The 14,587-nt window shown below is 50.7% G+C and overlaps 1 protein-coding gene across 1 annotated transcript; it reads right to left on the minus strand.

Moving 5' to 3' along the window:
* Nucleotides 1–1,491: 1,491 nt before the first annotated feature.
* LOC102059909 (extracellular tyrosine-protein kinase PKDCC-like) lies at nt 1,492–10,080 on the minus strand. The gene is made up of 7 exons (XM_055717247.1): nt 9,523–10,080; nt 9,193–9,315; nt 6,795–7,066; nt 5,578–5,657; nt 5,379–5,483; nt 3,768–3,944; nt 1,492–2,368 (listed from the first exon to the last, which is right to left on the minus strand). The coding sequence occupies exons 1-7, from the start codon at nt 10,027–10,029 to the stop codon at nt 2,265–2,267; spliced, it is 1,368 nt and encodes a 455-aa protein (XP_055573222.1). The 5' UTR covers nt 10,030–10,080; the 3' UTR covers nt 1,492–2,264.
* Between the last annotated feature and the right edge of the window lie 4,507 nt (nt 10,081–14,587).

The following is a 14,587-nucleotide window of genomic DNA, read 5'->3' on the forward strand; positions in this document are numbered from 1 at the left end:
CCTGGCTTCTCTTTCAATAATAATAATAATAATAATAATAATAATAATAATAATAATAATAATAATAATAATAATACCCCTTGCGCTCAAAACTTTCAAGGCAGGATGATGTGGTCTTTGCTCCCAGGCTCTAACTGCAGGTTTGATGCTGAAACCTACATTTACACAAGCGACACTGCCATACCCTGCACCATCTGCCGAGGGGCTGGACCTGGCTGCCTGGTAGGCAATCATACAATGAAAACTTGATGAAAAAATCTGCAATGTGAAAGGAGCATCACACGACTAAAATACACAATGCTTTTTTACCAGGAGAGATTTTTGAGACAGTAAGATATTTACAACACAAACTAGAATCACTTCAGCTTTTGCATTTTCTCTCGTTTCTTCCTCTCTGAAATGACCCCAGGCTGGCCCTTGCCCTTGCTTTGGGGTACCTACCTTGGATTTGTATCTTAGGAGGCTGAGAGATATGGAATAAACTCTCATTACCTCTTGCTAATGTAAAGCACCGCACAGCAGATGCCTGAAGCCCTGCTCAGTGGGGTCGATGTAAAACAATAGCGGACCCCTGGCAGGACCTTCCCTTCAACCTCCACAGGACTCACTGTAATGGAGAGCGTGCTCTGTGGCTGTCCATTTAAAAAGCCTTGCCTTCACAGAGCTTGCAGCGATGTGGCCGCCTTCTTGTTGTGCTAACTAGGAATTCCCATTAATTGATATCACTATCGAGAGTCCCCCAGCCTCAGTGCAAGCAGCAGGGGTTATAGTGCATGAGAAGGCCCCCATGCAATGGCATTGCTGTGAGTTAATAGAGTCCTAACGAGCTGAAAGGTGAGATCCTGCACTAGGAAACACAGGACCAGATCATGAAAAACACAGCACACCACCAGGCGAGAGCTCAAGCATCTTTAGTTGGGGGTAGCCCAGCTGGTACAGGGGCCCATGTGGCAACAGCCACACCGCTGTAGGCTACAAGGAGTCAATGGCAGCATCCCCAGAGCCATCATTTCCACCCAGCAGCGCAGGCTAAGTGGAAAACTCAGCGTGGCATTGCACAGCGGCTGCAGCATGTCTCTCCTGCACAAGGCCAGGGACCTCCCCTGGCGAGGCATCAGATCAGCGACGATTTGGGCACCGTATGGTCCCTGCTTCCAGGCGCCCCCAGGAATGGAACATTACGTTGCCAACTCTTACAGCCTGAAATTACACTAACCTCCGCATATTTTTCAGAGGCCACATCTACAGTTTTAGTGGAGGGCAGAAATGGGAAGGTCTTGGGACCAGACTGTCTCTTCTACACCTGTAAGCCTGCAAACACAGCCAGAGCTTCCTCCAAGACCTAAGTGTCCAAGGGGCTTGGGCACATTCATACACTGCTTCGAGCACTCAGAGGTTGTCCTCAGGAGTGGGTAATGATGCTCAGTGAGCTGAAGGTGGGAATACTTGCATTTGTTCACTTGGTTGCAGTAAAGACTTAAGACAATTGAAAACTTTTCAGAGCATGCTTAGAATAAACAGTCATTCTTTATCATACAGAGTCACGCCTTACACATAAATAATTTGAATGGTTCACTCTTTCACGGAAAGTAACAGAGAAAAACCTTCAAGGTTGATACATGGGAGCTGGCATTACAAATCACACAGGGTCAAACCCAAATCCTGCACCCAAACATTCAGACATTTGGTTCCAGAGTTAATCTATATACCACCTCCCACCCCTGCCCTAGAAGGAACTGAATCAGGACCCTCCTTGGAAGACCATGCACATCATCAACCTCTGGTTATGGATCCCAACCCTGCAACCTCGTCCCCATTGCTGAAATTCAGTCCTTTACATTTGCAGTGGTATGAAATCCTGGTTGGAAGCTGCAGAAGGAGCTGTAGCATTCTTCAAGGTGCATTATCCATAGGTTTTTGGAGATGACTGAACTAACTAAGCCTACCCAAGCCGGATCCCTTGCAGCTATTTCTATATCTTGGCTGACAAGCTGGTTACCAAAGCAGCAAGGTATTGCACAGTCTAGCAACATCTGACTAAAACTGGGATCATTTATATGGAACAGCAGTGTGGGAACAGATAAAGAAACTAGCAGGGCTGCAATGAGAAATCTGAGCTTTGATCAAGGAGACAGCAGCATTTGACTGAGCTGGCAGGGAGATCCCATCCCAAAGCAAAATAAAGTATGTCATTCTTTTCAGCAGAAGAAATTCTCCCCAGTGGTTTGTTCCTCCCAGGATCATTTTATGTGGTCTTATTGTCTTTAAAGTTTTTCCCCTGAGGAAGCCGATCGTTTAATATAGACTACAGCGTCAGCATCCGGTATTAAATCAGTCAGGCTACTCTGAAACGAGGCAAGTGGGCGTCCTGGAAAGGAAATAAAAATACAAGTTTAATACAGAAGATAGGCTCACCTTGACCCATGCTATTTATTGCAAAAGACACAGGAACACACTGCGTGCTCAATGGACGGTCACTCCACCCTGCCACAGATACATTTTACACACCCAGTAAACTCAGATGCTCAGCGAGTGTGCACAGGAAAGGACAGCCGGGCCCCAGAGGCTTTCACGTCTTGCTTGGCTTTACCAAGCTGCCCTAAAAGGGATCAATATGTTCCCACAGCTCTCATTAATCCAACTGGCAAAGTTAGGCACTTGGCATTTCAGCCACACACTTTTGGCATGTTCGGCTGCAAAGATGAGCTGTAAATGTGTGAGGAAGAAAAATGTCAAAGGGAAACATTAACAGACCACAGGCACAGTGCAGGATGGTGGGGATCAGCATCCGAGCCAGGTGCTGCAGACAGGATCTTCTGTCCCATGTGCTGCTGCTTCTGCATCCCCATGGCTGTTTTAAGCAGGGTTCCTTCCAGCCAGGCACAGCAACTAACAGCTGCCCCATGAGGAAGCCAGATGCGATGTGTTAGGCACAACTCACACAATCCATTGCTGGTGTGAAACCAGCTCTGAGAGATTTACGTTGCATCCTAAGCCCTCTTATGTCACTAGTTAGCCACATGCCAACTGCACACAAACCCATGGAAAAGCTGCGGTTTTGGTAGTTTTGGGGTTGTTTTTTTAACTGTCATGTAAACTGACAAGATGCGATTCTTCAGCACCATCGTGAGTGAAAACACTCATTTACCTCATTTAGTGTTTCACTTTATAAGTAACAATTTAGCCCATGATTGAAGTATCAGCTAAATGAGGTAATTTATAATAATCCTGTAAACATGCTAATCGCAAGAGGCTATAATCAGAGCTAATTACAGGGACACTTTGGAAATCCATTGGTTTGGGGCTTTAGTTTTGATAAAGGGGATAACAACTTGTAAGCTATGATTCTTTTAATTATAACAATAGTAACCACGTTCTTTTACATAGCTTCTTTCATGTCTAAAAAACCCACAACTTTTTTCAAACTATACATACCACAGGAATTGTTTAGCCTAACACCAAAGTGAAGCCATCTCTGCATGAAATAAATAACTGTTCAACAATGCCTAGCAGTCCCGTGCAAAATGTGTAGAGGAAAGAAGGTGCAGAAGGAGAATCTAACTTCTCTTGTGCCTCCTCACAAATATTCAGGGGGACCCTTGGATGCCCACCACAGCAGCCATCTGGTCTTCAGTGTAAGGAAGGCAGCTTCTGTATGTGCCTGTAGGCTTAAAGAACTGTGGAGGAAGGCAGCAGCAGCATCCCCACTCGTGACTGAGGAAGCAGGGGCATCATGTGGCGGTACTGTCACGTCTACCCATGCTCACCTGTCCACGTCCTCTGCTGGGTGACAATAAAACTCTGACACTGCGACTGGGAGTTACAAATTGCGGCAGCTTCCTCGGCGCTGTGAACAGAGAGCAGGCACCCCAGGTGGCTGTAGGAGGGCCAGCACTTGTAGTCTTCTCCTTCTACCGTCCGGAAGCCCTTCAGGGAGATGTAGCCTGGGAACAGAAAGAGGGTGCTTAGGGGAACAATAAAGTGCACTTTCTGAGACTTGTTACACTATACACTTAGGATGTTGCACTTCAGCAAAACTCTTAAAGGAAATGCCATAGGGATAGATGGAACTGACTGGCTTTGATGGAGTACGTGGAGCTGCAAAGTTAGAAGAAACCCAGATCCTGACCTTTGGTTCTGCTATGGAGCACAGGACAGAACTTGCCCCATGGATATAAGAGAGGGGGCAGAGCTCTCAAGGGTGAAGGGACAGGGGAGTGACTGCAGGGGAGGGTGAGAGGGGAAGGCTGCTGTACAGACCGACAGACCCTCCACTTCTTCTCTGGAGAAGCCAGCCTCACGACAGCCCATCCCACACCTCAGCCCCAACAGCAGAACCAGCTCATTGCAGATCCAGCACCGAGCTACGTGGAGCCCCAAAGCCCGGTGGGGGAAAGGGAGGCCAGATCCTGCTCCAGGGGGATACCAAAGACATGACAAGCCTAAGCAGGTGATGTCCAGGCTATCGTTCATTGACTGCTAAGTCTCTGGGATGGTGATCATTTTGGTACATTGCTATTGGGCCAGTTGTCAAGCCAACAGGTAGGTGTTGTTGGAAAATACTAGTAATTCCTGTTAAAGCTGCTGGTCCTTCAGTGCAAATGATGGGATAACTTTGTTCATAATGGTGCAAATTCCAGTTCTTTCACACATAAAGAGATTTCCTTCCACAAGCCACCGTCACCACCCCACCATCTCAAGTGAATGCTCAAGAAAATGTAAGCCACAGTAACCGCTGGCCTTTTGAAGCCCTTCTTTTAAGTAACCTCATCCCTACCACCAAACAGGTCCTTTTCAGAGAAATGTACCCCATAAAGCCTCATTTATGCATTCACAGGTCCAACACGATAGTCTCCAGAAAAAAGAGATTCAGAGGGCACCAAGACCCCAGCTACTTTGTCACAGTCATCTCAGTGTTGTCACCTCCCTGCTGTATGTTCCTGTAATAACCTGTGCGCAGCAGGCAGAAGCCACCAAGTGAAACAGGAAGTTTCAGCATCAGCCTGGAAAACTGACCTGTTGGTTCACAGGATAAGATGACCCCAAGGACAGACAGGAGACACTCAGTTAGCTACTCTGGTCTAGTTGCTTAAGCTATCCCAAATATAATCACTTGAAACACTGATGCACATTATGAGAAGAGTATTTAGAAGCAGTGCAAACACATGTCCATATGTAGGCCAGATTGTCTGCACTGCATTTACGTTGCAAAGCAATGCAATCATGCATAGCACCCATATCAAAAAACAACAAAAGTCTGCTCAAAAAAAGAGGTACTTTTGGTGCCTTTCCTAGTGGCTACACACTGCTTGCATGTATGGGTATCTGGTCCAATTCCTATCTCCAAGCTCCTCACTCCCTCATTCAAAATCATTCACCTTTTAAAAGAAGAGGTCTTTTCTGCAGATAGAGCCCAGACTTGTACAGATGTAAAACGTTTTCAAAAGCTTTCAGGGTTTCATTTATTCCATATCGTAAATTACCTACGTTGAAAGAAAAAGATGACCAAGATGAGTAATTCCACAAAATACCATTTAGAGACTTCTAATAAAAAAGTTAATGAATATTAGCTGGTACCTGTTGCATTCAGAATATCACTCAAAAAAGGCCGCAAAGCTGGTGGCGCAGAGTGTGGCAAAAGATAGGTGAAAAAATACCTGCAAAAAATCCCACAGACTGATTAGAATACAGTGGCTTAGTTTCCCTGGTGATTAAGTTGTCTATATTTCCCCGTGACTCAATTATCCATATGCAACTAGTAAGGCTGCTTTGGTTATTAAGTTATGTTTGACAAAGCACTTCACTGGCATCTCACAGACAGGTTCCCGTCAGCTGGCCTGAAAGCTCAATCCTTGTAGCACAGCACGCTGCCAAGCACCACCTGAAACCTACCTTGCACAGGCTCATGCAACAGAGCTTTCCCTCTTTCCCCAGGGCCATTTTTGAACACTAAAGCATTGCATTTCCCACCAAAACCAGACCTATAGAAAAGAAAAGACTCACGCAAGACTGTTCCCTTGCCCTGGAAAGGTTTGGCATTCTTAATGCCCCTGGAAAGGTAGGATGACTCATTCCCTGAACCTTCCAGAGAACTCCTGTTCTACAAGAGACAAGTGTATTACTGCAAGGCTGCAATAATCTGTGCAGGGATTTGCCCTTTAACACTGAATCCTGCAAAATCAGGCTCCCTTACTAAGTCCTTCTGTGAAAATATCCAGTTGCCAAGGCTTCCCCATGGTACTTGACCGGCCGAGCATCAATGGTGAGTGGAAGTCATCGTGCATTCAGCTGGTGGCCAACACAAAGTGGCAGCCCCTCGCCCGTTATCTGTTTCATCGCTCTTCCATAGGTGCCCATAGTCTCCACAGGGAGAGTCGGGAGTTCCAGGGAAGGGTTATAGCCAGCCTGTTCCCAACAATGGGGGTTCAAAGCTGGTGGGCTTTGGCAGGTAGCCCATGCTGCCACCACTTTCAGCAAACACAGCCGTGGATGTCAAGTGCCAGGGCTTGTTTGGCAAACAGTAAATTCACAGGTGCAACCTTTGGGGCAAGTTTCTAGAGGGTGTTGGGGAAAGGGAGCAGCAGAAGACAGATGCCTTCATTCTCACCAGACAACAACTACACAATTTTCCTGCCTTATAAGGAAAATAAATTTGCTTCAAAGCAATCCTTAACTGCCCTTTGACGGAGGTGAGGGGGAGTCACTCTGTGGAAGAAACAGAAGATGCTAGAGGCTACATGGCAGTGAGTGAGCTCAATCACCCCAGTTTTTCCCCCCCATCTTGCTGGACATACCGATATGCATTGAAAAGATTCTTCTTTTCATTTATTCCTTCACATTTCCCAACCGCAGAGCACTTGAGAGGGAAGCTTTTTGTAGGGAAGTCGAGTGTGCAGTCATTATCTTCCTTGCATGACAGTTCCTCAGTGCTGGCATCATCCATGTCTGTCACTTTAAGGTTTCCATCCACCATAACAAACTGCCTCGGCTGGAAATCCAAGAGGACTATTGAACCCAGGGGGGAATGTGCCAAGTAAAACAGCAGTTTCACAAGACTCAGGCAAATCTGAGAGAGAGATGAATATGCATGGGAAAAACAGATGAAAACCAGCTATTAAATTGGAAGTAGAACAAAGGGGAGGGCATTCAATGAAATTAAAAGCAAAAAAAAAAAAAAAAAGCATATAGCACTTAAAAGGTAATTATATGTATGCTACAAAATTTATTATCAACATTGCCACAGGATTTGACTGGTAAGTAGTTTAGCAGCATTTTTTTAAAATGTGCATATACAAAAAGAGACATTTGCAGCTAGAGGAACTAGAGGAGAAAGCTGTGAGGAAAACAATAGCAGCCTTCATGTTTCAGGAACTATATTGATTTGCTAGCTGAAATCAGAAGGGTTTTTTCCCACTCTGGCATAGAATTAATACATTCCCCTCCCTTCCCCCATGCTGCTCCATACAGACTGAGGCTCCATGGTCATTAATACCAGATTCATGCCTTGCTGCATCACTCAGCAGTATGAATTTGGGCGTACAATCGTGCTTCTGAAGAATTAGCCGAAGCATGCAATGTATTTATGGCCAGCTTTTTTGCTTTTATGTCAACTTTCTGGCAGCAGGGAAAGGCCAGACAATACCTGATCCAGCAGCAAGTTCAGTAAATAATTTTTGAACAAACTGGAGCTAGAAAAGCGCATTTATACTGTGCCAGCACTTTGTTCAAGTAGCTTTTTGCAGCAGTTCTCATTCATTATCGGGAGTCCTGGCATCAGACAAAGATATGATCAGACCGTATCGTCAGCTAGGTGTGCCAGGCAGACCCGCGCCACCCCTCGATGCCTCTGATAGGGATTTGTGCAGGCGCGAGCGTTTGTTCACTTGGAACGGCTCGCAGAACCACTGCTATCTGATGTGGCTCATCGGAGGGGAATCCCATCCGTTTAGACACCTTCATTAGGAAACAGGACTAGACAGTACCACTGTAAATTCTGAGTTAGTGTCTTCATCAGTCAAAAGATTACTGAAACCTTAATGCCACCGTATCAGACCTTGCCCCCAGCTTACTCAGCATCGTGGGTTTCTAGCTCTACAGGAGACTGGCACTTTTGAGAAGATGAGGTGCTGGGAAAGCTATGTAAAAGCCAGTATGAAACAATTTGTAAGCAGAAGTGGAACTCCACAGGCCAAGAGAAATGACCCTGGAAGCTCTGATGCTATTTTAGCTCGATTAGTGAAGCAATCATTAGAATCCCAGCTTCACCTCCCACAGCTGAGTGAGCACAGTTGCCACACTCGCCCTCTGGCTTGGATGGCAAGGCTCCCCTTCAACATTAAGGGCCACATGCAGACAGGGATTTTATTTTGGGACTTTCGTTGTGGTTTTATTTTGCCCAAAGCATTTCTTATTGACATTACGGTACCCACGCTTCTAATCGATGCTCTCCTTCCTCCTGGGAACCAAACAAGTAGCAGCAACCCCCCAGCTGAGACCTTGAGGCAAACTTTAACACAAGCTATAACCAAAGTAAGTCCTGTGTCTTAAGTCTTTTGTGTTCTGGGGAGCTTAAGAGTCCCTACATGGGATGCTTAGGAGACAACGCAGATCTAATGAACAGGGATGCCACCCTAGCTCCTACAGCTGGAGGAAAGCAACGTAGTAGTGTTTGTACCGCAGTAATACCTAAAGGGCTAAGATCAGAAACATCATACAAACACAAGGTGAGAGCCAGGCTGCTCTGCTTGCTGCCTAGACCAGGTAGCACACAGGCAACAACAGAGACGGAGTACAGTGAGGTGGCTGTCCCGAGCCAGAGCCAGCCGCTGTCCCGAGCCAGAGCCAGCCGCTGCGGGGCCTCACCACGAGCCCCTGGGTGCAGTGGCACAGCTGGCACACGGGGTAACACAGGGTGTCACACACCACCGCCCTGAGCAAGACTTCGTGGCCATCTCCACCTACATGTAGCTCTTTTAACAGTGCTCTAGAGAGCAGGAATGTACCTGCGAGACGCCAGCCCAGAGCTATTTTAATGTGTTTTAAAGGCAGCGAAAGCAAAAGGATCGAAGGACAGTTTGCGGGAGCAGTGCCAGCACAACCCCGCTTGCCCCAGCGGTCACCACGGGCTCTTCGCATTTACCCTGTTTGCGGTCTAGAAGCGACTGATAAAACTCCCTTTGTTTGCTCTCTTACTTTAAATCTCTCCTCCCAAGGGGTCTGCAGAAGATGAATCATCTCCAGGGGGGCTCCCAGCTCCAACATAGCTGTGACCCGTATTTCAGCATCTCCGCTGTTATCGTAGCACTGACCGTGCAGCTGCCGGGAGGGAAGGAGCGAGTGTCAGAGCGATGCCGCCGCCGGCGCCAGCGGGTCCGGGCCGCCCGGGGACGGGGAGGGCAACACGGCCGGATCGACTAAGCCCGGCTACCGAGCGGCGCACAGCCCCCCCCCCACCCCCCGAGAACTGTCCGCACCGAGGGCGCACACGCCGCAGCCCCCCCGCTCCGGCGCGCCCCGCCGTACCTGGACGATGCCGGGATGCTGCAGGCGCCGCAGCAGCGTCACCTCCTTCAGCAGCTTGTAGGCGGCCAGGCGGCGGCAGCCGGCCGGCGCCCCGTAGCGCTGCACGCACTGCCGCACCTCCCGGCCCGCCCCGTGCACCGACTTGAGGGCGACGGCGCCGCCGCCCGCCAGCGCCGCCCGCGCCACCACCTTGGTGAAGCCCCATCCCAGCACGCTGACGCCCGTCGCCAGGCTCAGGTCGCCGCAGCCCAGCCCGCCCGCCGCCGCCTCCCCGCCGCCGCCCGCCGCCGCCGCCAGGCGCCGCAGGTCGCGCCGCCGCTGCCGCAGCTCCTCCCGCAAGCCCGGCGGCAGCGGGAGCGGCGGCGGCGGCGGGGACCCCGGGCGCCCCTCGCCACGGCCGGCCGGCAGCGCCGGCAGCGCCAGCAGCGCCAGCAGCGCCAGGGCCCCCAGCGCCAGCAGCGCCGCCGCGCTCAGCCGGGCGCCCCGCCGCGCCCGCACCGCCGCCATGGGGAGCGGGGCCGCGCCGCCGCCGGCTCCGGCCGCTCTGCCGCCCGCGCCCCGCCGCGCCGGGGAAGGCGAGCGCCGCCGTGGGGGCGGGGCGGGCGGGCGCGCTACCCGGCGCCGGGCGCCCCCCCCCGCGGCCCGGCCCGGCCCTGGGGGCAGCCGCCGCCCGGGAGGGGCCGCGGGGCGGGGGGCGGCGGAGCGGCTGTGGCAGAGGCGGGACCGGACGGGACGGGCGGGCTGGCGGGGGGGGGGCGGCGGTACGGCCCCGCAGGCGCCCCCCCCCGCCCCCAGGGGCGGCTGGTTACGGCGACACACGCCGATTCCGCGGGCGCGGGTTTCGTCCGGGCGGCGGCGGCCGCAGCGCGCAGCCGAGCGGCGCGGAGCGGGTTGGAGTCGGTGACGGCTGCGGGAGCGCTGCGGAGCCTACGCTGCCGTCTCTCTGGTCAGGATAAACCCTGTTCGGTGGAAACTGCAACAGGCTGCCTAAAGCGTGGAACTGCGATTTTTTTCCAGAAAAGTAAAAAAACCCCACCAAAGCCGTCCTCCACCAAACCCAGCCGACCCAGGCAGAAAGTGCAACTCCATCACTTAAGTGTGAGGAAAGCCATCAGCCGGTGACACCCGGCCAGCCCGGGCCGCCCTCTGCGACACTCGTGTACCTGTGCGGGACAGCAGAGTGCTGCGGGGGCGGCTGCGGGCGGGGCCGGGTGCCAGCCCCGGCTCTGTCCCCACCGAAGGCCACTCGGGGTAGCCCGGGGCAGAGGCAGGTGCGGTTTATCTGCTTCTGATTTAGGCGACATGCAGCTGGCTGTCCTCACCCCGTGGCCTGGAACACCCGCCAGATGGGTCAGTTAACATTTTCATTTGCCTTTACGCTACTGGGTTAGAAATTAAACTAACGTCCTGCCTCCCCGCCTGGTGTGCTTCAGCTTCTGCTGTGATTTCTTCAGCGGCATAACTAGCCCCAGAGACCCTCCCCGGGATCCCCAGGGAGCAGGGGGATGCAGGGCCTGGTGGGGTCACCTCCTGACAGCACACCTGGGTTTGGAGGACACACATCCCTGCTGGCTGGGCTGGCTGTGCTTCCCAAGGGCTGCCCGGTCCCTGCGGGAGCCGGCTCTGCAGGGAGCCTGCGGGTGCTGCCTGCACCAGGAGGCAACCGGTGGGACACGGTGGGTGAGATCTCACAGGGTTTGTCCTGGCCGTGGCCAAGCAGTGGGACCGCTCAGTCCTGCAGTGTTGCTGTTGCCCTTGGACACGTCTGCTCCTCCTGGCCACCCTCCGTGTGCAGCAGTGCCATTGCCTCGCTCCTGGCTCGCTTCAAGCAGAGCACACACTGCTCAGCTCGCTTCCTCAGGCCACCCCTGCGAAGGAGCCTTTGTGAAACCTCCCTGAGAAACTTGACTTTAATATCATGGCCCGCAGGATGGAGGTTTCCAGAGATTACAGCAAGGCACCTATCATGACTGGTGATCCCCAAGTCTGTTTTCACAGAAATAATAAATATAAGCAATTGCTTATAAATAGCTTCCTTCCCAAAAGCCTGCAGAGTGTTTCCCCTCCACTTTTTGTCGGTTCAGTGTCACTGGAGCAGCCTGTGAGACAGGGTGCGGGTGGCAGCACTGCAGGGAGCACGGTGGCTCTGTAAGGCAGCAGGCCAAACGGACTCTGAAATCATCAGGACATTTCCAGATGACAGTCTGGGGAGGGAAGGCAGAACCCGCAGTCTGCTGATAGGTAACATAAAGCAGAAAATCTCAGGCTGCCTGTGGTTATCCATGCACATGTAGGTTAGAGGCTGATCCCAGAACAGCTCTTTCGGTAGCTCAATTTCCTTTGTTGCTTTTTAACCTTAATAGCTCTTTAATTACTGTCCTTATTTTCAAATCAAGTATACGTCTGTGTCATATTAATGAATATTCATTGTCACTGGAGAGCTATTAAATGCATTTTTACCTGTGTTTCCAAGGGAATAGATGCCAGCTGAGTGCAGTATTATCTAATTTCAGCCTGTCCTCAGCACTGTAATAATATCAAGGCCTATTATAGAAGACTCACAGATACATAAAAATAATAATGATTATTTATTTGCTTTATAGTAGCACTTACGGACTCCTGCCAAGATCATGGCTCTGCTGTGCAAGGCTTCTTGCAGACAATGGCACCAGAGGTGGCCTCGCCTGACAGAGCTGATGCTTTAAATGGAAAACACACCAAAGTGCTGCAGCAAGGATGTGGCAGAGGTGTACGTAGTCATTTGTGTCCTTTAGTTCCTTAGAGGGTTTGTGCAAACAGAACGGGGGGAGAGGAGATAACAAGGGAAGAGATGGGAGGCAAGGGTAAGCAAGACAAGGATCAGCCCTTACCAGAAGAACTGAAAAGACCCCACAGAACTGGAGTCTTCCTTGGTGCTTGACACCAGCATCCCCTGCGAGGATCCTCAGGGTGGATCCAGCATTATCTCTTACTGGATGCTGCTGGTACCTCAAGCACTAGAGATGCTCCGGTGTCTGCTTGTAGCATACAGTGCTGTGATCTTCTGAGGAAATGGGGCAGGAGTGATGCTTAATTAAATAAAGTCCGTTTGAAAAGAAGGAAGCAGTTCTTTAATATTTTTACAATGGACCTATACTGGAGGAACAATTTCTGCACCAGTCCAGTGAGCAGAGCAGGACAAGGCCAGGAGGCACTTCAGGGCTTGAAGGGGAAACACCTGAGTCAGTAGTTCCTGTTTTGTTAAACACCTGTCACTACCGATTCAGAGACAGACAAAAAATACTTGCTACCTCGTGTGGACCCATGCATGGGCTCACATGGGCACGGTGAGCAGGACAGGGCTTGCCACAAAACATTGCACATGGAGATCTTATGTGAGAAGGGATGGCATTGTAGAAAGTTTTCTGAGCTTGCTAGCTTTGACCTCTTTGTGTCATTTTATTTTCCGTTTTCTGAGCCTCCCTGATGCGCACTACCTGTGACTGGTGAGCTGTGAGTCTACAGCAAGAAACTGCGCTCATGGGGAGTAAAAGAGAGTAAAGGGCCCCAATTCAGCTTCAGTGTCACCTAGATGCAGCCTCCAAACGTTATCACAGGGCAGACAAGCAGTGATTAATTACAAATAATATCATCAAGTGTCCTGCAGAGCAGACCAAAGCATTGGCATGAGCAGCGAGATGGAGAAACCTTACAACGACCCTACTGAGATGCCAGCAGGATTGCAGTGTCCCATTGTGGGCAGTTCCCCCACACTGCTGGTGCCTCCCTTGTCCATGATATCACTGAAGGAGTGAAGAAGAGCATAGCCACTGCCCTGCCTGACCCAGTATATCCCATCCCATCCCATCCCATCCCATCCCATCCCATCCCATCCCATCCCATCCCATCCCGTCCCGTCCCGTCCCGTCCCATCCCATCCCGTCCCACCCCTCTGTTGTTAAGTTTCTGTCTGACTTTATTGCCTTTGCTGGCATGTGAGTGCTGTGTGGGGTAGACAGGTTGGATACATGTTGTAGACACCTGCTTTGTGGTTGTCTTGTCTCAATAGCAGACGTTGCTTAGATCCACAGAAAGCCTCCTGTCACAGCTCTCATCGTATAACCATACTGAGTGCAAAGGCATGTATGGCTAACCTGCATGACTGCACTAGCCCCACCACATCCTAGGAGCATTAAATGTGCTGCTCACACCCAGCACAGTGCTCTAAAGCTGCTGTGGTCAAGAAAGCAACTAGGAGCTGGCCATGGCTGGATAGATGAGCCTGAAAGGGAACAAAATATCCCGGTTCCTGCTCTGCATACCTGGCTCCCGCAAAAAAGGACAGTATCTTAGGCTTTCTTATCTACATTCATTCCTTCAGAGGCTAGAGACGGTGCAGAAGGCTGTCCACTGTTCAGAAAATATCGGGCTGTGCTGTAGTTTCAGTGAGTGTGATTGAATCCCATGCTGCTGAGCATCTCCTGGCTTCCTGACAGGGCTGGGATGAGAGTCCTCACATGAAAAATTCTGGTGATTTTTCCCACTTCCACCCTGGCAGTAATGTTAGCTGGGCTCCTCTATGAGCTGTAGATGCAAAACTGGGAGTCTCCTGTGCTCCAGACTAGCTGGGGTGAGAAAGCATCGCTTCATGCCAGTAGGGAAGAAATTTGCCTTCTGAAAGACAGGCTCCCCTGGGTGCATGTGCCCTAACTGGTTCCCTCCTGTCCTAAGAGGTCTAGGAAGCAGTGTTTTCCCAGGTACTTGTCTATGACACTGACCTAAAAGGGCTAACATCAAGCTCTTGGGTTAGCATAAAAAAGTCCTGGCCATCAGTCCAGAAAAGGGAAGCAAAGAGATAAAGTCTGGAAGAGGGATCAAAGAAACCTGCAGCAGCCATCCCTCAGAACAGGAGGAAGATTTAGACACCTCTAATATTAGAGACTCTTGTGAGTGTCACCACCAGTGCTCTCACCTTTGGGGGCAGCTGTTCTGCCTTGGATTTGACGATCCAAAAGGTCTTTTCCAACCTAAACGATTCTATGATTCTATGACTTCTGCCAGCTGAGCTTCTGGCTGCCTTCAGGCA

This window comes from Falco cherrug, chromosome 7, assembly GCF_023634085.1.
Source record: "Falco cherrug isolate bFalChe1 chromosome 7, bFalChe1.pri, whole genome shotgun sequence".
Classification (NCBI taxonomy): Eukaryota; Metazoa; Chordata; class Aves; order Falconiformes; family Falconidae; genus Falco; species Falco cherrug.